Source organism: Martes martes (assembly GCF_963455335.1).
Source record: "Martes martes genome assembly, chromosome: 6".
Taxonomy (NCBI): Eukaryota; Metazoa; Chordata; class Mammalia; order Carnivora; family Mustelidae; genus Martes; species Martes martes.
In genome coordinates, this window is record NC_137893.1 from 12,361,058 (window position 1) to 12,388,154 (window position 27,097).

The 27,097-nt window shown below is 35.5% G+C and overlaps 1 protein-coding gene across 1 annotated transcript in view; it reads right to left on the bottom strand.

Moving 5' to 3' along the window:
- SCAF8 (SR-related CTD associated factor 8) overlaps positions 1 to 27,097 on the bottom strand; it is a gene marked incomplete at its 5' end in the record, with an annotated part of 87,773 nt that overhangs the window by 18,044 nt on the left and 42,632 nt on the right. The window contains 9 exon segments of the mRNA XM_080805713.1: positions 2,038 to 2,231; positions 3,741 to 3,853; positions 4,131 to 4,262; positions 10,574 to 10,691; positions 12,430 to 12,509; positions 13,454 to 13,630; positions 16,810 to 16,940; positions 17,800 to 17,953; positions 23,318 to 23,479. Coding sequence (XP_080661839.1) covers positions 2,038 to 2,231; positions 3,741 to 3,853; positions 4,131 to 4,262; positions 10,574 to 10,691; positions 12,430 to 12,509; positions 13,454 to 13,630; positions 16,810 to 16,940; positions 17,800 to 17,953; positions 23,318 to 23,479 — 1,261 coding nt within the window.

Consider the following 27,097-nt stretch of genomic DNA (forward strand, 5'->3'; position numbering starts at 1 on the left):
CAAAAAAACATATTCTCTTACAGTTATGGAGGTCTAAAATGGATCAACAAGCTTGCATGCTTTCTGGACACTCTTCGGGGAGAATTTGTTTCCTTGGCAAACTGCCTACATTCCTTGGCTCATGACCCCAACTTCAATCTTCAAAGCCAACAGTGGAGCATTTACCTATCTTCGTCTTTCTTCCATATTCACATCACCTTTTCCCTCTGACCCTCATTTCCCTCTTATAAGGAAGGACCCCTGGATTACACTGAGCTGTTCCGGATAATCCAAGTTAATCTTCCCACACCAAAATCCTGATTAATCACACCATGTGATGTAACATATTTACAAGTTCCAGTAATTTGGCTGTGAACATCTTTGGTCCTGAGGACCACTATTCAACCTACCACAAACCCTCAGCAAATTTTTAGACCTCTTTCACAATAGGTCCCACCACTTCATTATTCTTTCTACCACATCACTGCTGCTTTAATCTTCCTGAAATGTGTTCCATGTTTCCCCTACTGTTTCAAGGTAGTCTCTCCACAATTTTTCTCACGGAGAACTTTTTTTTTTTAAACCCAGAAAGCAATAATGAATCTCCTCCATTCCACAGCCAGTGGTGGGGGGAGGGAGGGTCCACATGATGACGATGATGATGGACGGACACTGATTCCTTGAATATTACTGTCTGTTGATGTTTCATATCCACTGCACTATTCATGAATACTCTTGTGTTCAAAGGACCAATGGTAGGGAAATGCTACCTTATGTGTTTAAAATGCATTGGGGCCACATGAAATTGATATTGCTTTGGAGTAAGGAGAGTTTTGAGGCAAATAATGAGGGATATACTTTCACAGTATTTTCTTATGTGCTTTCTGAATTTTCTTTTTATTGTGTTTGACTCATGAAAAAAAACACAGGAACAGGAAATAAACTCCATGGTGGATAACTATGTAAATGGTGGCAGCTATAATATGGTAAGTAAAGTGAGCAACTAAATGGAAGAGACTCCACAAAAAAGCCCTATCTTAAAACGGGTGATTCTGAATGTCCTAATGGTATCATGAGAAGGGAGACAAAGCATAGATTTTATGGTCAGATCTTTGATGTTACTTCTTTATCAGAGAGCACTAAAATGTTTGAATTTGGTCTCTCACCCTAAGGAGATAAATTTTCAGACTTAGGAATATCAACATTAGCACTGGCTCTCATAATCAGGTAAGATTTTGGCAAGATAGCCACAGCTTGCTGAAAATGCCAAAACTTAGTAAGAGGCTGGATGTTGCCTTTAATTATAAGCCTGGGTTTCCAGGATGATTCAGCAGTATAAATTAAAGCAATTATTTATCTATCTCCATAGCAGAAAGAGTTTATTAGGAGACTTTCAGAAATTAGACAACCTGATCAGTGTTCAGCTCTTGGCAAAAAATGACATTTCGCCCCATTTTACGCACTTTGCTCATCTGCAATATATCTGTTCACCGTAGAAATCATAACTCACTAGGAATCCTTCAGAAATAATCTGGTACTACTTACATTCCTGCAGAGTAAACTCTCCTGCAAACTCTCACTATTAACAAATTTGTTCTAATTATACGTTACCAATTAACATATAAAGGAGGGAAAGTTTGTACAATGGGAATCTCTCCCTTGGTGCCAATCCAGTAAATTTACAATTAGCTTTAAAATCTATATGCTTCCTTCAATAATTATTCCCCAGACCTGGTGGTCAAACTTGGCTATGACGCTCTGAATAGAAACCACAGTGTCTATGTAAGAGACAGTAGGCCTAGTCCCCTTGTTATGAGTCAAGTTCTATATTTTCCAATTTGCGTTTAAAAAAAAATCAACTCTCAATGATCTCAGTGTTTCATAAGAACCTGTTCTTCCTTTTTCTTTTCTCCTCTATCACTTAACAAAAACCAAGGATAAAATTATTCATTTACTAAACTACTTTTCAATTTCTTGGCCTAAAAATACAGTTGACTTTAGCAGTTAATGATTTTAACATCTGTTGAAACCAAAGCTTTGTAAAATTATGTCACTTACCACTTAATGTTTTAGATCTAATTGGAGGTAATCCCTTCTTCTGTCGTTCTTTCTCCCTTTCTCTCGCTCTCCTTTCACTTGAGTATGAACGTGATGACTTCCTCTTTCTTTCTCTGGAGCGTGAGCGTGATCGCTTTCTGTGTTTACGTTTTCGAGAACCAGACCGTGACCGAGACCTTCGTTTTCTGGGTGATCTACAAAAAAAAAAAAAAAAAAATCTTATTTTACTTCTAACGACAATATTATTCTTCTGTCAAACTTCTCACTTATAGGTAAGGGCAGGGGGACACACACATACACACACACACACACAAAAGGTTGTTTTATATTTAACTACCTCTTTAAAAATGTTTAAGTAGAATGAAGTATCAAACATGCATTTTCTCAAACCTATGTATTGCTCAAGCCCATACTGTAATAGGCGTTTGTTTGCAATGATTCGTACTGATACCAGGAAGAAGAGAATCAGATTGTATCCAGTAAGTAGAATCCAGTAAGATTCTATCCAGTAATCCTTACTTTCTTTTGTGTCCTCCAACTCATTTTTCAAGAAAGAGTCAAGAATAAGAATGAAAGACTAAAGAAATTTTAAAAATCTTTAGGTGATAAAGACATTACATTCTTAAAATTAGGAAACAGAGAATGTTTCCAACAGGGCATTAGGCCACTAAAGAATTCTGCTTGTAAGTTTTCAACTTCTAAAATTTCAAAGTGCTTGACTTTAAATACAGGTGTTACTGAAAGTTTCTTCTTTTCCTGTCAACCATACATCACTGTACTGCCTCAAAATGCTTAATAAGGAGGTTTGTTAAGACAAAGAAGCTGCTAAGATTTTAGCTCTAACACTGTGTTTGCTTTGACTAGATTACTCACTGAGCTGAGATGGGTTTACAGGTGGGTTTACTGTGAGTAGAACTCAGAGGCTCTCATTTACAAGAGGTAAATACAAATAACTTCTTGAAACAAGTAAGAAATGACTAATAAGTCATCAAAGATACTGCCCTTCTTCCAGCATATACTGCTCAGATTTTCAGGGATATTCATATGCAGAAAATAGGTTATATTAACATTAAAGACTAATGACTTAAAGTTTTAAGACAATTTGTAGCAAAAACAATATATATATACTACATGAGAATTACCAGGTTAAGGAAACTCAACTCAAATTTGAATAAGTATGTACATTAATGAGATTTAGCCATGTTGAAAAGTTAACAAAGAAAACCGTAAAATATACTTTATAATAATCTGATACTATGCTTAATATTTATAAAAATAATTCTTGTAGTTTTATTTTTATGATCACTTTTGGTATTATTATAAGATGAAATAAAATCTAAGAAATACAACAGAATTTCTAACACTGTCCCTCTATAGCTTGACTGACTGAACAGTTTTCAGAGGCAATAGTATCCTAAGCTGCATAAAACTGTAATATTATTAACTAAAATCAGGTATAATCCCAAATCCAAGTCTTATGATATGGTTAAATTGGCTACAATTAATGTATATTATTCAAATAATGGCCACAGATATACCCAAATAAAAGAGGACAAAGAATTCTTCTGTTTTTGCAATTCTGAATTACTTCTTTCTGGACAGTATGTCACCTTAAGAAAAACATTCCTTTAATCTTGACACAAAGAAACAGAGCCCACTTTTAAAAGTTCACACACAGCTACTCTCAAATATTATTGTAGAACCTTGAACGAGATCGTGAATGTGTTCTTGATCTTGAGCGAACAGCCACTTTCTTTGCTTCTTGTTCAAAGATCTCCTCTTCCACTCCATCTTGCCCTTCATCAATATCCATATCCTTGAAAGTCAAAAGAATAGCAAACAAAATGGCTTATTGAGATGCAATATATACTTAAAATTCTGCCTTACAAAATATTCACCATAGCAGCATTAATGCCTAATATTAAGTAACATGGTTAGTATAGAGCTTGAGTATGAGGAAAAATTTAGGACATTACCATTATTTTGCATAAAAATAAAGTATTTTACATAAAATACAAACATTTACCATATTTTATAATATTTTCTTCTAATTAATTTAGAAATTATGACCTAGAAAAACATTAACTTTTTACCTGTTGCTGAATATCTATAGAATCATCCAAATTTGCTTCAGGTTCAAGGAAGTGCTGCTGACTGCTCCCTTGTGATGGTGAGGCGGAATGCTCTGATCCAAATGTTCCCTCCTGACTATCCTGAGGGGTTGCCTATTGAGAATGTATACAAACACACAAACATTAAGAAACCATGCATATTATTACAACAGAATTTAAACATGCAAATGTCACAATTAAAGTGGGTTGTTTTTTTTAAAGATTTTATTTATTTATTTGACAGACGGAGATCACAGAGAAGCAGGCAGAGAGAGGAGGAAGCAGGCTCCCTGCTGAGCAGAGAGCCCGATGCGGGGCTAGATCTCAGGACCATGGGATCATGACCTGAGCGGAAGGCAGAGGCTTTAACCCACTGAGCCACCCAGGCGCCCCCAAATTAAAGTTTTAAAAAGGAGCCCAACACATATAGAAATCCCACATTAAATCATCTATAATCAATCTAAAATCACACTTTTGTGCAAATCCAAGTTTACTTAAGAGCATGGGACACCTCTATAAAAGAGGGAGAAGACTCTATTAGAATGGTAAGATCAAGTAGCTCTTCAAATAAATTTTTAATTGTGGAAAATATAATCATTATACTTCCAAGAATAAAGGTATTACATCATAAAAAATATATAACAGCACCAAGTTAAATGAATCTAGAATTTGAATGGCAATTAGCATTTTTATAAAATGCTATAAATTAAAATGCTATAATACTTTTAATGTGAAAGTACTTTATATTAAAGCAGTAAGTTATACATTAATGTGTAGAGGCAAAACAAAGCTCAAATATCATCATCAAATTAACTGATCTAGTAAAACAGTTCTCAATTTGGGCTTTCTCAACCTGTATTAGGAAGTACTCTGAAATATGTAATATATTTCAGAAACTAATAAGAGTTAGGCAATGAAGACTAATTAAAGGAACATTTAAAATTTGAATCTCCCCCCTCTTTTTTTGCTGGGACTAGATGTATAGCAACTTGATATAGTCATACTACTTATTGTGATACTTAATAGTCTGAATCCAATTTAGCAACTGCATATACTATGGTGTTAACTAAAAATAAGAAAATTATGAAAACGTCTTCCCACATAAACTTTTCTAAAACATCTTTGCAGGTGTTCAAGATTAATAAAAATAGTTACTGGTAGTACACAAGCTGGGAGATACTAAAATAATTAACAGAGAAGAGTAACTCAAAAATACTAGTCCCTCGTTACAAACTCTGTGATTGCGAACAAGTTACTTGAATTGTGAAATTCAGTCTCTTTATCTGTAAAGCACAGTGACTACAGACAACAATACTTATAAATTGATCAAAGTTGTTAAGAGACTAGATCTAACTGTTCCCACCACAAAAAAATGATAGTTTTAGGACATGAGAGAAGTGTTAGCTTATTGCAATATATAAATGTATCAAATCACAATGTTGTACACATTAGTTATGTATCTCAGTAAGATTTTTAAATTCTTATTCTAATGACATCTGAAAGAACAAACATAAAAATTAAGAGCCAAAAAGAGCATTTAAAGAACTGTTCCAAGTTTCTCACTTTATAAAGGAACAGGTTCTCTAAGAACAACATTTTCAAGGTTTAGAAATAAATGAAAGCTAAAGTAGAAGAGACTTCTGTGAAACAACTATTACATGCCACAGTACTGGTCAAAACACCAGTAAGCAACCACTCTTCCTAAACAAACCAAACACATGTCAAGCAAAGTCCTGGCTTACATCTTTAAAAGTATAGTAACAAGAGTTCTTAACACAGAAAGGGAATTTTCAGCTCCACCCGGAATCCAACTGGTCCTCAATTTAGTATGCATATATTCTTCACATTATATTTTTCTTACTTCTCCATTTATCTTAAGCTTCATATTTCCCCCACCCTTGTTTTTTACCCTTATTTTCCTATTTAATGGTTAATTCTTGGTATAACCAACCAAGATCCACTGTAATTAATTTTAGTTTTTGAGTTTTACCCTATCTGGAAAGACTATAATTTCATGACCTTTATCCTTTGTCTTTCTTTTTTTTTAGCTTTATTCTTTCTTAGAGATCTTCTGAAGAACAAAGAGAAAATTTACTTCAAAATTCAACTAAGAGATGCCAGGGTGGCACAGTCAGTTAAGCAACCAACTCTTGATTTCTGCTTAGGTCATGATCTCAGGGTTTTGACGTAAGCCCCCACTTTGGGCTCCGTACAAGTACAAAGTCTGCTTAGGACTTTCTCCCCCTCTCCCTCTGCTCCCTCTGTGCAGTCACATGCATGGGCTCTCTCTCAAAAAAATAACTATTAAAATAAAATTAAAAATTCAACTAAAAATTATCCTATTACCTTGCAATTAGCATTAGGTCCATTGGACCCTTTGCTGTATCTAAGACACGTTGTGGGATTTTAGAGGTCTTATTCTCTTAAATATTGAAACATTTTGCTATTTCATCATCCCAAGAATTATTCTGTTATTATCCATCGATTATTCCCAATTATTTCAAGAAAGACTAAAATAATACAAAAAAGAAAAAGCAATGTAATTGCCAAGAAGGGTGATTCAATAGTGAAATAAAATCATCATCACCCAGTTGTACTGCATTACCAAAAATACTGTATATTTCAAGAAGGTAAAAATAAGGCCGGAGACACTATCTTTGTGGGAACTATCTTCCTGGGAACATAGTTGAATAGATTTTTCCATTTCTGTACATAATGCTAAGAAGAAGAAAACTGACAGAGGAATATATTTCATAATTAGTAAACAAAATAGTAGAACATGATACAAAAAAGAACAGCATTCTAGATTCTAATGATTAGGTATTAGTTTAATACCTAAGTGAACTATGAATTTTCAGATGATCATAACCTAAATGTATTTCTCAAACTCCAAAACTGATGGCAGAAAAATGTGTCCCTAGGAACAAAAACAGGGTCTTTCCATACACTTAGTCAGTTAATAGGAAGGACTTTATCTTGTAGTATTTTGCAACAAGAACCCGGACTGTTATATTTTGCTAAAAGAATGTATGACATTTGAATTTAATGGACACAAAAATGTTGACTACATTTCAATTATGTAAATTAAAATTGCTCAAGTATTTCCCCCTATCCCTTTCAGTCTCACTTCTGTAAATCATCTGTGAGATGACTTCACATATATTTTAAAAGGATCCACTGGACCCAGGTGGCAAATGACAGCTTTACTGATACACTGGTATACATCCTCAGTATATATCCTGGGTACATTTCTAGTTTCTTCACTGATGTTCTCATGTAAAGCATCAATACTGAAAAAACAGAAGACAAGGGTAACAGCAGCTAGCAGAGACTTCTTTCAAAGTTAGATTAACATTCATGAAGTGTCACGTTTTGATCAGTTATAGACCCATGTTCCTCCATTTTTTTCTGTATAAGTGACAAGAAACACTGTTGAAAGCCTTACTGAAAACCACACATGCTAGGCTATAATCCTACAATTGCAGTTCCATGAAATGCAATTTATGTGAGCCGAGACATCAAATCACTTAAAGCAACTCAAGGCTCTTAATACTATCACCCATCTTAGGTTTTATCATGTTCAATTCTACTCTTTCCATTATATACTCCTATATAAAAAAAATACTGAATCAAAGTAAGTTACATATGATAGCTCTTCATTATTAAGTGGCTGTATCTTCCACAATCTTTCTATTCCTAACATTCTTTCAAAAGCCCTTTTTATCAGTCCTACCATTTTCATTATCAGTATTTTGAGCTATAGCTTTCCTGACATCTTTTGAATATCCTGATAAAACAATTATCAATATCATGAACCAGAACTTACTTCAGACAAGGGCAATCATTCTCCTTCCAACAGGACTATTACTCCCTTCATAATTCAGCCACTCCTGAATTATGCTGCTCCGTTTTCAGTGGTTTTCTATCATTAGGGATACTAGATATCAACTCACATGCAGTTGTGGTCAGGGCTGCAATGAGTAGGGTGCCACTGGCAATCCCATTTCTTTCTTTAAGACACCCTAAGAACTTTTAGGTGGCCATAAGGAGCTCACTGGTAAACAAGAATGCTTCATTTTTCTGCATTATTTCACCTTATCTTCATCATATGAAAGCAACTGAAAGAGCCAATTACACAATTTATTAAATTTAGTAATTACCCTGCTGATACACTACTTTCCAATTGGAAATTTGTCAAAGGTTTTGAACACCATCTACCTGATTTATTAGAAAAGTTGCTTTTCTTTCACCACTCCCTTTCTTCAACACTCACCTCTGAACAAAAAAAAGCTTTTAACAACATCTAATTCTTTCAAAAGGATCTAATTTTCTTAAAATTTTGAGATTATGTATTAACTAAGCCCAGAGCTCTGTTTTTCTTTGGTTGGTGAGATTCTTAAGACAGAATAACCCTGAAAAATGGAATGGGAAGAAATGAGAGACGCAAACAAACCATGAGCGATTCCTAATTACGGGAAAGAAACTGAGGGTTGCTGGAGGGGAGGTGGGTGAGGGGCTGGGGTAACTGAGTGACAGGCCTGAAGGAGGGCACGTGATGAGATGAGCACTGGGTGTTACGTGTAACTGACAAATTCCTGAACTCTACATCTGAAACTAATGCTGTATTATATGCTGGCTAACTGAATTTAAAGAACAAAAAAGAACAAAAAGAAAAATGTTCTCTCAAGTTCCTAGGAATTTTCACTTCAATAATTTGGTGTTAATTTTAAGAATACTACTTTGATTTTACTGCTTCTTCTACAACTCCTGAAGGGAAACTGGAACTAAGACAATTAAAACTGCCACATTTACAGGTGGACAAATCTGCTGTTGGATAACCTCTTCCATCACAACTGCCCCTTGCCTCTCTAACAGCTCTGTGGTTTTTTAATTACACGACTGAAAACTTGTTTTTTTTCATTGGTTTACAATTTGTGTTTTTCTTTAAACATCATCCAAATGTTCTATATTGTGCTCTACCTTTAAAGTTCCTGAATTCTTAGGCAGATACATCTGCCTGACACAAAATACTATAGTAGTAGATGTATCTACTCCAACTATTTCTATCAAAATTATTCCTTCAAAACAAGATACAGAATTCCATTCTCATAATCCAAGTATATGTTCCAACCTTAGCAAATACCATTAATATCATTTTATGCTTACTATTTGATTTAAAAGGATAAGTTCAGACCCCAGCAGCGTCCAAGGTTTGTTATCCCTTTAAACTAACTTTTCTCTCTCTTTTACTTCCACTGTTCTTCACCTGTACCTCTATTACAGAAACTAGAATTCTGCCCTGTGTTCATACAGATGTACATGCTCCATTAGAGAAGAGATTATTTGAGGCCAGATGCTTTTTTGTTCACCTGTGTTCATCTGTGTATATACCATTTGCCTAACAACGCATTGCTCATACTTTAAAAAATGTTTGGAGTAGACTTAGTAAAGTTTTGGATATTAGGAAGAAGTGTGATTGGGCGGAATTTGAAAACACTCATGTTCTAAACAGTTTATATATGCAAGTATTTCCCAAATGGAGGAAAAACAGGCTTTGTCATGGATTAACTATGCCTTTGAAGTTTGACAAATTTTATCAATTCTAAAGTATGATACTTCTTCACACATTATCCCTGTAATTTATTAAGGTTCTTTTAACTCCGTAAGATGTACTTTTGCAGTGATTAAAAATTCTTAGCTGTACATAAAATAACAGTGTGTCTTGGGGCACCTGGGTGGCTCAGTGGGTTAAGCCTCTGCCTTCGGCTCAGGTCATGATCTCAGGGTCCTGGGATTGAGCCCCGCATTGGGCTCTCTGCTCAGGAGGGAGCCTGCTTCCCCCTCTCTCTCTGCCTGCCTCTCTGCCTACTTGTGATCTCTCTCTCCCTCTGTGAAATAAATAAAATCTTTAAAAAAATTATTAAAAAAATAAATAAATAACAGTATATCTTAAGACTAATGATACATGTGATTACCTATACAGTTTTGCAATGGATGTTTAATTTCACTACAGTACAATGGAAGTCAAAATGCTATCTCATAGTATTAAATGTAATGCATGCCTCCTAGACTTCCTGCACACAGCAGTAGCCTAATTAAAGGAGTAATCTATTTTGCCATCATCACTCTCAAGAAAAGCAAAATCGTCATGACCTTGCTTGACAGGGAACTGAGTGGAGAAAAGCACATGGAGTTTTAAGTTGTAATACCAAAACACCACCTCTGCTTTCTGTTCTCCACTGCTAGTGTACCGAGCACATGTATATATCCAGAACACATTCTGATAACAGAAAAGACTATAAATGTTCTGAAAGGGCTGACCTTCCTAGTACTAGAACTGAAGAAAAATCACCATGCTTGAGAAACACCACTTTATAGAATGTAGATAGCAATAACTCTAAAGACCACAAGATGGAGTTATAAACCTTTTGAGGCTGTTGCTGTTCTAGGAGCTGCTGTCTGAGATGTTCAAGGTTTTGCTGCTGTAGTTGTTCAGCTATCTGATGAAAAATGGAATTGTTCACAGATTCTGAAACGTGAGAACTAGAAAGAAAAATAAGTAGAAATATATTTTAAAACACAGTAAAGATAATACAAAAATAACTGATTTTCAACCTCCCCCATGCCAATTAAATGAAACAGACTCCACTACAATGTTTACTTTTGAAATAGTAACAGAAAATGGAATACCTCAGAACATTAATATGTTAAAAGAGAAAGATACTCTCCAATAGTCTTTCAACAGGTGGATAACATGTTAAAGATACTCTGATGGAAGATCTGTTATTATGGTCTCACACTATTAAATACATATAAATTAGTATTTTTTACATTAGAGCACTTTAAGAAAATTTCAAAGAAACATATAAAAACAGTTAAAAGTATTTAAACATTGTCACTTTAACTCCTTCTCTAACTATAAGATAGCGGGAGAAATGGTCTATATCAATCAGTACATGTGAAATCAACAATTGTAAATTGACCATAAACTTAACAAAACTAATCTGCTTTCTTTAGAAAAGCATTCACATTATTAGGTATGTTAACAGAAACAGTACTTAGATAAGAGGAAATAATAATTTAACTATACTCTGGGAAATTCACACCTGGAATACACCTGGAATTCTGGGTGCCACAAGGTAAGACATGAACAAAAAAGAGGGCATCCCAAAAGGGGCAATCAGGATGGTGAGAAGTCTTGAAACAGTTGAAAAAAAGTGTACTTCATCTGGAGCAAATAAACCTAAGGGGAAGAATGATACCTAACTTCAAATATTGTAAAGGCTAGGTCTCAAAAGATAATGGAGCAAATTTGTTTCCTTGCTTCAGAATGCAAAACGGATCAGTGTGTATAAAGTAAATCAAACAGGATTCAGTAACAAAGATTATTTAACTTGGCATCACAGAAGGCATTAAAACATCATAAAAATACCCTATCAGAACCATTAAAGGAGATTCTTACGTTGTTCAGGACACTGATCTACACAATCTCAAATGTTTCTCCTCTAACTTCATAATTCATAATCTAAAGTATTAGATTTTAATTTTTCAAGTAAAATTTCTTTACCAAAAGGACATATGTATTTTCTGTATTATATAAATATGTTTTAAGACGTATTATCCCAATATATAAAATTAATGGGCTCTGCTTAAAACAAGGTTCCCAGAGGCATTCCCTTCATTCATCCTCCTCCATCCTCCCACCTGCCACGCCCCCACTCTCCAACATCCTCTCCCCCACTGGTCCTTTCTCAAACCCGCAAGAACCTAAGGCTACACAGAACTGCTTGAGAAAAGAAAATCACTGATCCAAATAAAAATGTACAATCCATTATCTTTGAAAAAAACAAAATCCCTATAGTCCCAATCCTTACTTCTGATTAGTAAGATTCACTCCCAGAATTCAGGAGAATTCCTAGAAGTAGACACTGACACTAGAAGCAAGCCTCTTTCCTATTATTTCAAATATTCTTACAATTGAATAAAATGCCTAATATAGATATAGAAAATATCACAACTGTATCAACATCTATCAATTCTCCTATAAAAATTTTGATATATCCCAAATATTTGCAAAGATCTGAGAAAGGAGCCAAAATAAATAGGGAGGCAACAAGACAGCAACTCTACCATCTTTCTGTAATGTTAGAACTCAACAGCCTGAAATTTTATCCCAACTTATTCAAAGTATACTTGGTAGTTCAGACAACAATGTCCCATCCAATGTTTATAATAATAATGGAAAAAATTATGGAAATAAAGAAAAAAAAACAATTCTTACAGTTGAGAGGCTGAAATTTCCTTTTTGGGTTCTTCACTATGCTCAGAATCTTCCCCAAAATCAAACCTATCCATCAACTTCTAAGTCGGGGGGTCGGGGTAGGGGGAGAAAAAGACAAATTAAAAGGTGCTTCACACAAAAATAAGTAACAAATGCTATTCTGAATGTCAATGTCATTCCATTAATTTACCTCTATCACATTAATACATAAATGTTTTATATAATTTTATGCTATAATAAAGCATTTGAGTGAATCTTTAAAGTACTTTGATGTACACTGCCTTATATAACAAAACAAATCACAATACAGGATAAATACTAATGCTCTACAGAAGAGAAGATGGGATTAAAATAATTAAATGGCTTGCTAATAGTAATAAAGCTTGATTAAAAAAAATCTAGGTCTGTAATCAGTGGATCTATTCCTAGTACATTTTTCTTCTTAGGATGGTCAACTGATTTAAAGGTTTTTTATGTGGTTTAGCTATTTTTTTTTTTTTAAGTAGGCTCCATGCCCAGCGGGGAGCCCAATGTAAGGCTTGAACTCACAACCCTGAGATCAAGACCTAGCTGAGATCAAAAGTCGGGCGCTTAACTGACTGAGTCACCCAGGTGACCCTTATGTGGTTTAGCTATTAAATTTTCAGATTAAATTAAGCTAACAGATAAAAATGTCTAAGTAGTATAATAAATTTATTTTCCTAAAAAAATATAGTAGCAGAAACAAAAATAAAACAAAAATAATATGTGTAACACTTCCAAGGCATTTTAATATTCTCATAATTAATAAGAACATTGAGGCAATCCTACTACAAATTATACATGAAAGATTTTCAACTTTAAAACTACTATCCTTTATAGTTAGGCCTAACTTATAAAGCACAGTGGTTTTAAAGTTGAAAATATATATTATACAGTACAGTGCATACTGTGATAGATAAAATATGTACAGAATTAGAATCCACATGACAGCATATAGACTTTAATACTTCTTATAGAACAAATCTGGTAACTTAATTTCTACCTTGTTGAAAGCCACTCCCTGTTCCAAGGGGTTCAGGGTGTTGGCTGCGGCAGCTGCAGCCGTGAGCTGTGCCGTGAGCGCCTGCAACTGCACAACAAGACCAGCGTCCAGGGCCTGCAGAATCGAAGGCTGAGGCTTCTGCTGCTGTAGCTGCAAAGTTTGTATTAACTGCTGAAGCTGAAGGAGAAGAAAGGAAAATCATTACAAACAGATGCTGGATTTTATCTGTAAGAATGCCAATCTTTTAGTTAAAAAGATTCACTGTTGCAGTCTTTGGAGATCAAGAGAAAACAGATACTAATTCAAAATAAGGTAGTTTTTTAAAAAAATATTTTGTTGTGTGTGCCATCTTTAACAGTCCCTAATAAGTCTGTCTTGCTTCTGGAAAGCCAGAGAACTTTAAGCCAAATAAAGTGGTCATACAATGACAGATAAAGAATTCATTATATACAGACTGATTTTTTTCACTAAGCTTTTCTTTTAAAGATTTTATTTATTTATTTATTTAGAGTGCGGGTGCAAGCCTAGAGTGGGCCAATGGGAGAGAGAATCCCAAGCAGAACACATGCTAAGCATGGAACCCAAAGTGGGGCTCCTGAAGGGGGGTTCCACACAGGGCTTGAACCCATGACCCTGAGATCACGAGCTGAGCCAAAATCAAGGGCTGGAAGCTCAAGTGACTGAGGCACCCAGGTGCCCTGTCACTAAGCTTTCATTCCTTCTTCAATTAACTCCTTAATCTCTGTAAAAAACATCAAGGGCTGGAAGCTCAAGTGACTGAGGCACCCAGGTGCCCTGTCACTAAGCTTTCATTCCTTCTTCAATTAACTCCTTAATCTCTGTAAAAAACAAAACAAAACAACAATAACAACAACAAAAAACAAGCACCGACAACAACTGCTTTGGCTAGCTTTCAGATTTACCATCAGATAACACATTTCCTGAAAGCAGGAAAGGCAAATAAGAAATTTGCCTCTTGGAGCACTCTGAAACTAAGGAAATTAAAAGTGAATAGTAAGAGTTGAAATCAAATCCCTGTTCCTTCTATTCATCCATCCCCTTAAAAGCCAGAAACAGCAGTAAGATCCTGAAGATATTTCACAGTTAAGTAAACCCTATATACATCTTTGAAGTAATTAATACTTTCCTAATCAAGATCTAAATCTGACTTGAATCTGAAAATGATCAATTTACAATAGTAGTAAGACATGTGTACTGTTTAGGTGAAGATTAACTTACAGTGGGAGAAGGTACAAAAGCCATCCCAGATGAAAGTAATTTCATGCTCATCTAAAACAGCTACATTAAGAAACAAACTAGAGTCATCTGGCTACCAAATAAACTGTAACTACAAACTACTCATTTGATAGCAAAGAAAATAATACCAAAATATATGATAGCTTAGTTACTGCACTGAAGAAGCTCCAGAACAGACAGGATGGTGAGAGGGAGAAGGAAAAAAGGGAAGGAGAGGAAGAAGGGGCGGAGGCGGAAAGAGAGAAGACGGTTAAGGCCGTATTTTCTCCTTTACACATTTTAACTACTCCTTTTGACATCGGCATTTTTCCAGACAGCACTGTTACTGTTTCAGTCAGGTTCAAACCAGTGCGGCATCCTACTTTCCTTTTACTCTTGACTTAATAGTAGTCTATCAACTCTCTGCACTATTTCTTCTGGAAAAATCACTTCTCCTGCCAAAAGTATTTATTTTAATAAGTATCTTTTAAAATGAGAACACTTTCTTTATGAATTATTTTCAAAATATCATCAATCACAAGATTAAAATTAATAATTTGATAATTTTATCTAATACCCAATTCAGTTTCCCAATTGACCCCCAAAATGGAGAAACTGGATCTAATCTAAGACAATAACTAAATTAGGTTTTACATGTTTAAAACTCTAGAATGGTCCCTTTTTTCTGAAGAGTGTCCTTTTAAGAGGGTTTGCTACCCTACTATTTCTCACACACCTATTACTTCCCTTTTATCATTCTTACCAAAATGAAAATACTTCCCATCCCTAGGCTTCTCGCCTCTCCCACCCACTAAAGTACTGTTCAGATCAATGACTTCAATATGGAAAAGTTCCCCACTGCTTAGCATATGAACTCCTTGTTTTTTAGCCCATCATTTCCATCTTTTGAAACCAGATCCACACTTAGGTCTACCATGTCAACTCTGTCATCATTAACTTACATGCACAGGCCATCTAACCTTCGAAACATCTCAACTCTGAAAGAGCTTTGCATATCCAACACTGTTATGCCTCCATACACCATTCACTCATTCTACAAAAACGTACCAAACGTCTGTTACAACCTAAACAATGGAGACACAGCAGTGAACAAAACAAAATGAAAAAAATTCTCATCCTTGTAGAGCATATATTCTGGTGGGAAGAGATAAGAGAATAAATAAAAAAGTTGTATAATGTCACAGAAAGAAAGTAGGTGATACACAAAAGGAGCACAGGGGACTGAATGTGCAGTTTTAAGTCACTTCTGGAAAGCTTTACTAAGGTGACACTTAAACAAAAACTCGAAGTGGCTGAAACCTCATGAATATTTGGGAAAAGAGTTCAGGGGGGAAGAGGGGTCTTATTGCACAGATCACAATTAATTTGGTTTTTAAAGGACAGGTAAAGAAAGGAGATGCGAAGAACGGGCTATCCTCAAACCCTACCATGAGAGTTTCATTTTAAGTCTCACTTCAAACGGAACTTCCTCAAAAACACCTTCTCTTGGCAACCCTCTCTAATTCTGATCCCTTTTCCCAAACCCAGTCACTTTAAAAATTTATCCTGTTTTAAGTCATGTATCACCATCTAAACAAAGTTTTATACTTTCTTATATTTTTCTCCCCTAACATAGAAAGACATCTTTCCTAGGAGAGAGGACATCCCTGGCTTGTTACTGGAGTAACACCTAATAATGTTTGCACAAATTATGTACTAAGTCAGTATTTTGGTATGAAATGAAGTTTTTATAAAACGGTGCATAGGGGGGCGCCTGGGTGGCTCAGTGGGTTAAGCCTCTGCCTTTGGCTCAGGTCATGATCTCAGGGTCCTGGGGTCGAGCCCTGTGTCGGGCTCTCTGCTCAGTAGGGAGCCTGCTTCCCCCCCTCTCTCTGCCTGCCTACTTCTGATGTCTCTCTGTGAAATAAATAAAATCTTTTTTAAAAAAAAGTGCATAAAACAATGCCTTACTAAATGAAAAAGCAAGTTACAGAGTAGTATCCACAGTGTGATCTCATTTTTACAGAAATAACATATTCTTAAGGTGGTGCAGTATAAAAAATTACATTAAGAATAATGAGTTCTAAATCACTGTTGATTTAACAAAAAAAACTGCTCACCTGTTGGCCTTGAGGACTTTGTAAGATTTGAGCTACTGCTGCAAGTGTATCTGTGTTTGTTATCTGAGACACCCACGGATCTGGCAGACCTTGGACCACATTGGCTGGAGTAACAGGTGTCACAGGAGTTCCTTTGAATAAGACATCACACCCACCCAAATAAATATGTAAGTAAATAAAAGTAAGACTTGGAAAGGTAGAGAGATTTGCTTTGACACTTTCATAAAATATATACAAATTTAGATGTTTTTATTTTATTGTCTAATTACAGAATTAGGTAGATTGGGAAAAAAAAAAAAACAACACCAAAAGGATCTGTCCACGCTTGTCCTCATTAACTAAACCACTACTTTAAAGAAGCCTACAATACTTAGAAATCTTTAAAAATCTTACTACAGAAGAAAATTCAAGGACGTGAGGAAATGTTTAAAATATAATCAAAATATTAGAAAACAATATGTATAATATAAAACTATTTTTCTTTAAAAATGGATGTGTATGTGTACAGACACAAACACAACAAAAACTAAATATATACCAAATGTTAATTCCTGAACTATGTTAACAAATTCTAAAATGTCATTTAAATATACTTTAAAAAACAAGATTCTGAGATTATTACTAAAGCATTCTTGGCTCCATTAGATAATTTTTTTCAGGGTTCCTTAATAAGTTCCCCAACTATACTACAACTTGATTTACATGCAAGTTTATGGACAGCCTAAACCAGGAAAAAACTTAAGTGACATACCATTTTCCCAAATGTCACTATATTTATGCTTTTTAATTTTAAATTTTAAATTTTTAGAAAAGAATTATACACAAATATAAATTCTCAGTCTATTTTTCCTTCAAATTACATTTCCTTTCAATTACTTAATGCTAGATAAATTCTCCTACACTATCAAATTGTTACTTTATAAATGAATAGTCACGGGGGGGGGGGGGTGGAGAATATTTAGAAAACAAATCTCTATCAAGGTAACATACCTGGGGTGTTGCTCATAGCAGCAGTAGTACTGGCCAAAACAGGTGTGACAACTGGGGGAGGAATCCCTGCTGCCATGTCCAAAAGAGGCTGAATAATCTCACTCTTAAACACATTATTCTTCTGCCATAAGTTTAATACTCTCACTATTTTACTCTAGAAGAAAAAAGAAAAATGACACTTTGATTTTTTGCTTGCAAAACAGCATAGTCATTTCACAGAAACTATTCAAACAGTGGATGGGAAGGATAGATTAAAATACTTCTGTAGTACTTCCCGCCCCTGAAATCATGTTTCTGTAATTCTGATTTGCTAATCTTAATATACTTGAAAGAAAAATGTTCATTTTGATAAATACACAAGGTAAATGAGAGCTACATTTCGTAGAAGAAAGGAACAGCAACTAGGTTTCAGCTTCTACGTGAGGTCTAATGAGATCGATGGAGAGGTTTGCCTGCAGACTGTATAAGTTGCTGAGGTGATCAGGATTTACCTCAGCACCAAAGCTATACTGTCAGGTGATTTTAACTTCATGTTTTAAAAAATTAACAAACTTCAAGACAAAGTCTTTATCTAATATGACTTTTTTAAGATTTTATTTATTTATTAGAGAGATATAGAGCACAAGTAGGCAGAGCAGCAGGCAGAGGGAGAGGGAGAAAAGGGGCTCCTCACTGAGCAGGGAACCTGATGCAGGGCTTGATCCCAGGACCCAGGGATCAAAACTGAACTGAATGAAGGCAGCTGCTTCAGTTCAGCTGACTGAGCCACCCAGGTGGCCCCTAATGTAATTTTTTAAAACTTTATTATTGCAATCAATCCTATGAGAAGAGTAAACTAAATTTCCAAATCAGTATCCCAAAATATGTAAACTTCTAATACCTTTGAGCATCTATAAAGAACCCTTTTTTATTCTCTCTCAGGGTCCAAAGTCTTTTTACATGGTACAGAATATTTATTCATTCAGATCTAGGAGACTTACTAGTGTGGTTACCCGCACTACTAAAACTCTACCACAATAAAAGAATTTTAAAATGCAGAAACTCGTTTTAGACCCAAAGGCACCTCCAGATTTAAAGTGAGGGGGTGGAAAACAATGTACCATGCTAATGGACATCAGAAGAAAGCTGGGGTGGCAATCCTTATATCAGATCAATTAGATTTTAAGCCAAAGACTACTATAAGAGATGAGGAAGGACACTGTATCTACTTTAAAGGTCTGTCCAAAAAGAAGCTCTAACAATTTTAAATATCTATGCCCCTAACATGACAGCAGCCAATTATACAAACCAAATAATAACAAAAATCAAAGAAACACATTAACAATAATACAATAATAGTAGGGGACTTTAACACCCCCTCCCTCACTGGAATGGACAGATCATTTAAGAAAAGATCAACAAGGAAATAAAGGCTTTAAATGACACATTGGACCAGATGGACATCAGAGATATATTCAGAAGATTCCATCCCAAATCAACAGAATACACATTCTTCTCTAGTGTACATGGAACATTCTCCAGAACAGATCACATCCTGGGTCACAAATCAGGTCTCAAACGGTACCAAAAGATTGGGATCATTCCCTGCATATTTTCAGACCACAATGCTTTAAAACTAGAACTCAACCACAAGAGGAAAATTGGAAAGAACTCAAATACATGGAGGCTAAAGAGCAACCTAGTAAAGAATGAATGGGTCAACCAGGAAATTAAAGAAGAATTTAAAATATTCATGGAAACAAATGAAAATGAGAACACAACTGTTCAAAATCTTTGGGATACAGCAAAGATGGTCCTGAGAGGAAAGTATATTGCAATATAAGCCTTTTTCAAGAAACAAGGAAGGTCTCAAATACATAACCTAACCCTACACCTAAAGGAGCTGGAGAAAGAACAGCAAATAAAACCTAAACCCAGCAGCAGAAGAAAAAATAGTAAGTATCAGAGCAGAAATCAATGAAATAGAAACGAAAAGACTAGTAGAACAGATTAACGAAACTAGGAGCTGGTTAATTAATTAATAAGATTGATAAACCCCTGGCCAGACTTATCAAAAAGAGAAAGGACCTAAATTAATAAAATTAATCATGAATGAAAGAGGAGAGATCACAACCAACACCAAAGAAATACCAACAATTATAAGAACATATTATAAGCATCTATACACCAGCAAATTTGACAACCTGGAAGGAATGGATGCATTCCTAGAGACATATAAACTACCAAAACTGAACCAGGAAGAAATAAAAAACCTGAACAGACCCATAACCAGTAAGGAGATTGAAGCAGTCATCAAAAATCTCCCAACAAACAAGAGACCAGGGCCCAGACCAGGGCCAGGGCCAGAGACCTTCCCAGAGGAATTTTTAAAGAAGAATTAATACTTATTCTCCTGAAACTGTTCCAAAAAAATTAAAATGGAAGGAAAACTTCCAAACTTATTTTATGAGGCCAGGATTACCTTGATCCCAAAACCAGACAAAGACCCCATCAAAAAGGAGAATTACAGAGCAATATCCTTGAAGAACATGGATGCAAAAATTCTCACCAAAATGCTAGCCAAGAGGATCCAACAGTACATTAAACGGATTATTCACCACGACCAAGTGGGATTTATTCCTGGGCTGCGAGGTTGGTTCAACATCCACAAATCAATCGATGTGATGCAATACATTAATAAAAGAAAGAACAAAAACCATATGATACTCTCAATAGATGCTGAAAAAGCATTTGACAAAGTACAGCATCCTTTCTTGATCAGAACTCTTCAAAGTGTAGGGATAGAGGGTACATACCTCAGTATCAACAAAGCCATCTATGAAAAATCCACAGTGAATATCATTCTCAATGGGGAAAAACTGAGAGCTTTTCCCCTAAGATCAGGAACATGGCAGGGATATCCACTATCACCACTGCTATTCAACATAGTACTAGAAGTCCTAGCCTCAGCAATCAGACAACAAAAAGAAATAAAAGGCATCCGAATTGGCAACCAAGAAGCCAAACTCTCACTCTTTGCAGAAGATATGATACTTTGTGTGGAAAACCCAGAAGACTCCACTCCACAACTGCTAAAACTCTTACAGAAATTCAGTATAGTGTAAGGATATAAAATCAATGCACAGAAATCAGTTACATTTCTGTACACCAACAGCAAGACAGAAGACAGAGAAATTAAGGAGTCAGTCCCATTTACAACTGCACCCCAAACTGTAAGATACGTAGGGATAAACTTAACCAAAAAGGCAAAGACTCTGTACTCAGAAAACTGTAAAGTACTCATGAAAGAAATTGAGGAAGACACAAAGAAATGGAAAAACGTTCCATGCTCATGGCTTGGAAGAAAAAATATTGTGAAAATGTCTATGCTATCCAGAGCAATCTACACATTTAATGCAATCCCTATCAAAATACCATCAACTTTTTTCAAAGAAATGGAACAAATAATCCTAAAATTTATATGGAACCAGAAAAGACCCCAAATAGCCAGAGGAATGTTGAAAGAGAAAGCCAAAGTTGGTGGCATCACAGTTCCAGATTTCAAGCTCTATCACAAAGCTACAATCACCAAGACAGTATGGTATTGGCAGAAAAACAGACACATAGATCAATGGATCAGAACAGAGCCCAGAAATGGACCCTCAACTCTATGGTCAACTAATCTTTGACAAAGCAGGAAATAATGTCCAATGGGAAAAAACAAACAAACAAACAAACAGTCTCTTCAACAAATGGTGTTGGAAAAACTGGACAGCCACATGCAGAAGAGTGAAACTGGACCATTTCCTTACACCACATACAAATACAGACTAAAAATGATGCAAGACCTCAATGTAAGACAGGAATCTATCAAAAACCTTGAGAAGAACACAGGCGGCAATCTCTTTGACCTCAGCCGCAGCAACTTCCTCCTAGAAACATTGCCAAAGGCAAGGGAAGCAAGGGCAAAAATGAACTATTGGGACTTCATCAAGAGCAAAAGCTTCTGCTTTTTTTTTGGTCAATAAAACCAAAAGACAACTGACAGAACGGGAAAAGGTATTTGCAAATGACATATCAGATAGAGGGCCAGTATCCAAAATCGAAAAAGAACTTATCAAACTCAATACCCAAAGAACAAATAATCCAATCAAGAAATGGGCAGAAGATATGAACAGACATTTCTGCAAAGAACACATCCAAATGGCCAACAGACACATGAAAAAGTCCTCAACATCACTCAACATCAGGGAAACACAAATCAAAACCAGAGTGAGATACCACCTCACACCAGTCAGAATGGCTAAAATTAACCAGTCAGGAAATGGCAAGTGTTGGCAAGGATATGGAGAAAGGGGAACCCTCCTACATTGTTGGGTGGGATGCAAGCTGGTGCAGCCGCTCTAGTAAACAGTATGGAGGTTCCTCAAAAACTAGAAAATAGAGCTACCCTATGACCCAGCAATTGTACTACTGGGTATTTACCCTAAAGATACAAATGTAGTGATCCAAAGGGGCACATGCACCCGAATGTTTATAGCAGCAATGTTCACAATAGCCAAACTATGGAAAGAACCTAGATGTCCATCAACAGATGAATGGATAAAGAAGATATGGGTGGGTGTGTGTGTGTGTGTGTGTGTGTGTGTGTACACACACAGGAATACTATGCAGCCATCAAAACCCCCAAATCTTACCATTTGCTATAATGTGGATGGAACTAGAGGGTATTATGCTAAGCGAAATAAGTCAATCAAAGAAAGACAATTATCATGATCTCTCTTATATGAGGAATTTGAGAGGCAGGATGGGGGGTCAATGGGGAGAAGGAAGGAAAAATGAAACAAGATGGGACCGGGGAGGGAGACAAACCATAAGAGACTCTTAATCTCAGGAAACAAACTAAGAGTTGCCTAGGATGGCTGGGTGATGGACACTGCTGAGGATATATGGTATGGTGAGTGCTGTGAATTGTGTAAGAACAATGATTCACAGACCTGTAACCCTGTAACATTATATGTTAATTAAAAAAATTTTACTGTGTGACTATGAATTCCTTTAAAGAATGCCTAATATACAGAAGGGGTTCAATAAATGCATATTGTAAAAAAATAAAATAAAGGTTAGAATTTAAAAAATTAAAAAATGAAATAAAATGCAGTTATTTTCTGCTAACTGCTTAGCAAATCCATTTTCCATAGACACTAAACAGGTAAATATCAGTTCAAATAATCAAAACACGAAATTAGCTGCATGTGAGAATAAATAAGCTTTCAGTCTAATTCCAAAAGCTTATTTATAGCCAGTTTCTTTATCACCAATTGCTTCAATAAATTAAAAAAATAGCCAAATCAACTACATCTCTCCATTTTTTGTTTAAAATGCTAAGAATCTCAGAATGTGGATAGTGTAATAACTAAATATTCAAATTCAGAATTACTAGGAGGAAAGAGTAACATAAAATCATAGTTAAGATAAACTAGTCTCATTAAGAGCAAAGGGTAATATATCGACTTAAAAAAAAAAAAAGCCAGCATACCTTGTCATCCCCAGGGCAACGATATAAATTCTGGAAAGTGCTAATGATGTTATTACTAAATCTGGGTGCAAACACATCCTTTTCTTGACCAAACTGATGTCGAGACTGTCGTACAATGGAGTCAATAACATAAAGTCCAGGTACCTTGTATTCTGGTTTACACTGATGGAAAAAAGAATAGGAAGGGAAGGAATGAGAAGGCAGCATTTTTTATAAATCCTATATAAATACAAAAATAATGCTTATGTAGACATAATGAATGTACAGACATTGACTATTCCACACCATCTGTCTCTGGAATGGCATTTTAATCTACTTTGGCTATTCCATTCACCCAATTCAACTGTCAATCACCTACGTTCCAAAACAGTATTGCATAACTGGCTTGAGTGACAAAAGCCAAAAGGATAAATAAGGTACTGTTATAACCACCCCCCCCAAAAATTGTTTAATGACTTTGAAAAGCCACACACAAGGAAAACAACAAATTCAGGAAAGAGCTCTAGAAAAAGCATTGCCAACATACTCATTAGAAATCATCTGAAAACCTTTTACAAAAAGTTTTCTGTACTAATGAAGAACACTGTAACATTCTAAATACACCGAGCCCAAAGTTTCAAAAGTTTCCTCAAATACCACATCTATAAGAAAGATAAGACACAACCATTATGATTCCAGGAATCTATCCTATTTTTTAGCTACTCCACTGATAAATGTTTCTCAGCCTTCTCATCCACCACCCAAATTGAGGAAAATATCTCCTATTTTCTTGCCACAAGCTTTTCTTCTAGCCTATCTGGTTAGGGAAGCACAATGAAGAATCCTTTTAGTATCAATCCTTTTAGTGTCACCATATCCAGAAGTGTAAGAAAACCTGCTTTCCAAGCTTATGTTAATTAACATGGAATTATAGCTGCAAAAAGCAGCTTCAATTTTTGGGTATAATTAGCTAAGTATCTCACCCAAAGTAATTTCCTAGAAATCACATATGGCACTAAAGCACAATTACATTCTTGAAAAATCCTTGGAAACTCGAGTACCAGTGAGAACAGGATCCTCAATCCACCCCTAACACACACATACATGTTTCTAATGGCTTTTTTGGCTGAGACAGTGAGTGATTTCCTTCTGCAAAAAGACACCTACTATACTTCATCTGTTTCTTCAAATACTTAAGAACCTTATCCTTAGATTCTTACTTACATCAAGAAAATAAAAAGACCTTTAGCATCAATTCACAAGTATCTATTATAACACTCTGTTAAAAACCTGAAATATTTCGGAAGAGGGCAATGATTTTGGTGTTTGGGTACTGAAGTTTTAAGTTTAACCTACCTAAAGGTTGTAAGTTATGGTTTTTGAATGCCTGAAATAGTTTTCCCTCATGTTCCTAAAACATCTAGCATATTCATCCTTCAGTTCATGTATCTGGCCAAGGCTATTTTCCTTTGACTACCATACATTCAAAGAAATATCAACCTAACTGAGCAAGTAATTTATCTCAGTAAAGAGAACTTAAAATTTAATGAAAAGCAGGACATCAAGTTTGTTAAAATTTATCTAGTCCCTAATGCCACAAATATAGGTAAGTGATTAATATTTATTGATTGACCTGATTTACTGGCATCTTAATTTTGCTAAAGACAAAAAAATTTGACATAAATTATTTCATATACATGATTACCTTGAGAGTGAGATTCAACAGAATTTTTAAGTTGCTTGTAAGAGCTTTAAAAATTAATACTGAGGGGCGCCTGGGTGGCACAGTCAATTAAGTGTCCAACTCTTGATTTCAGCTCAGGTTGCCACCTAGGGTTCTGATATTAAGCTCTGGGTGGGGCTCTGCACTCAGCAGGGTGTCTGCCTGAGATTCTCTCTCCCTTCCCCTCTGCTCTCCCCCCCCCATGCGCTTTCTCGCTTTCAAATCTTTTAAAAAATACTGAATGGTAAGTAATGAATGTACTAAATTCTTAAAAAATACATCTTTTTCACTGATTTATAACAAAAACTCAGGTTACAAACTCACAACACAGAAGAATCATGAGTGCACAAGATAATAAATGGACCTTTTGGGGCCTACTGTGAAGATTCTGAAAGCTTCAAACATATATTAGCAGTTTAGTGATAAACTATAAGGCCTAAGGGAAAAGAAAAAATATTTCTTCATCCACAGTATCTTTAGATATCCTATATTAAGATGTGTAGAACGATTTTCCCTCACTTGTAGAGCAAGCATTTTTGCCACATAAAATGGGTGGAAAAATCTTAAGTATGACTTAATGTTTTAAAATAACTTAGTAATTGGTAAAGTTAGCTGAGTCACCAACTAGAAACCTAAGGAAAAATTAAGACCAAGAACCTGAAATGTTTCTTCAATTTCCTCTTCAAGTTCTATCAGTACTGAATATACAAGAATCCCTAAGACTCTCCACTGGTATGAGGAATTTTTACTCTTTAAATAGTAATAATAAAGTCATGTCATATTAAGTTTTCAGTTATATCACCTTTAAACTACATCCAAGTAATTTTCAATTTCTGTTGCAGAAATAGTTTTGTAGAGAGAAAGTCAACAACATAGGGAGAATCCACTTTTAAACATATTATGTGATTTTCATTCTAAGGTTATTCAAGCTATTACATGAACACCATTAGAAGTCAAGAGTTTTTTGGCAAAAAAAAACCTCTCTAGGTGACCTGGACCACATACTTTGCAATATATAAACACACCTTATATAATGATTTTATTATTGGAATTTTTGCTGCTACTTTCTGCTCTAAAAGTTAACATTAGGGGCACCTGGGTGGCTCGGTTGGATGGGCATCCAACTCTTGATTTCAGCTCAGGTTGTGATCTCAGGACTGTGAGATCGAGGGGCTCGGCACTGGGCATGGAGCTTGCTTAAGATTCTCCTTCTCTCTCTCCTTCTGTCCCTACACCCCTGCTCGCGCACTCTGGAGTGCTTGCTCTCACTCTCTCTCTCAAAAAATAAAAAAGTTAACATTAAAGGAAGTAGAGCTACAATGGTAAATACAGGAGCATGTGGCTATACTTGCAAAGCATTGAATTATACTGACAATAGCTTTTAAGTGAGGGCTATTCCCAGGACACAGTCATACCTAATACTATATGAGTTCTCAAAGTGAATACTGGAGAAACACCCTCTCCTGTTTCTGGGAGGAGGTAGAGAAAAGGAACCATTGTGAGACAGCCAGCAGCATTCTGTTCTTAACAAGGTATGACCTTAGGAGAAACCACTTAACCAAAGCCTAATCTGCTGGAGTTTAACCAGAGACGCACTGACCTAGTGTAAAGAAAATACAGCCATCCTGTCCTGCCTAACAAGGATTAAGAAAAACTGAGAAGCATGTGTTAAGGCCATGGTCCAGAGGTACAGGCTCTATAAAAAACCTAACATCATACTCACTGATGACAAACTGAAAGTTTTCCCACTAAGTATGGGTGACAACCAGGAATGGATACCCCCCTCACCACTGCTTTTCAACATCATACTGGAAGTCCTAGATAATGAAACAAGACAAGAAAAGGAAATAAAGGTATATAGATCAGGAAGGAAGGTTCAACAAGAACTAAACACATATAATACTCTTAATTGAGCCTGAGAGATCTTCACTGCTAACTCTGAACCTGTACCTACGTGTTACTTAAAGAAATAACATTTAAGTATAGAACTTAGAGATACAAAGTAAGTGGAAAGACTAAGTGGTATTTTCTTTTAAGATGGCAAACATACTGTTTTTGTGTTGTTTTCAAGACTTCTG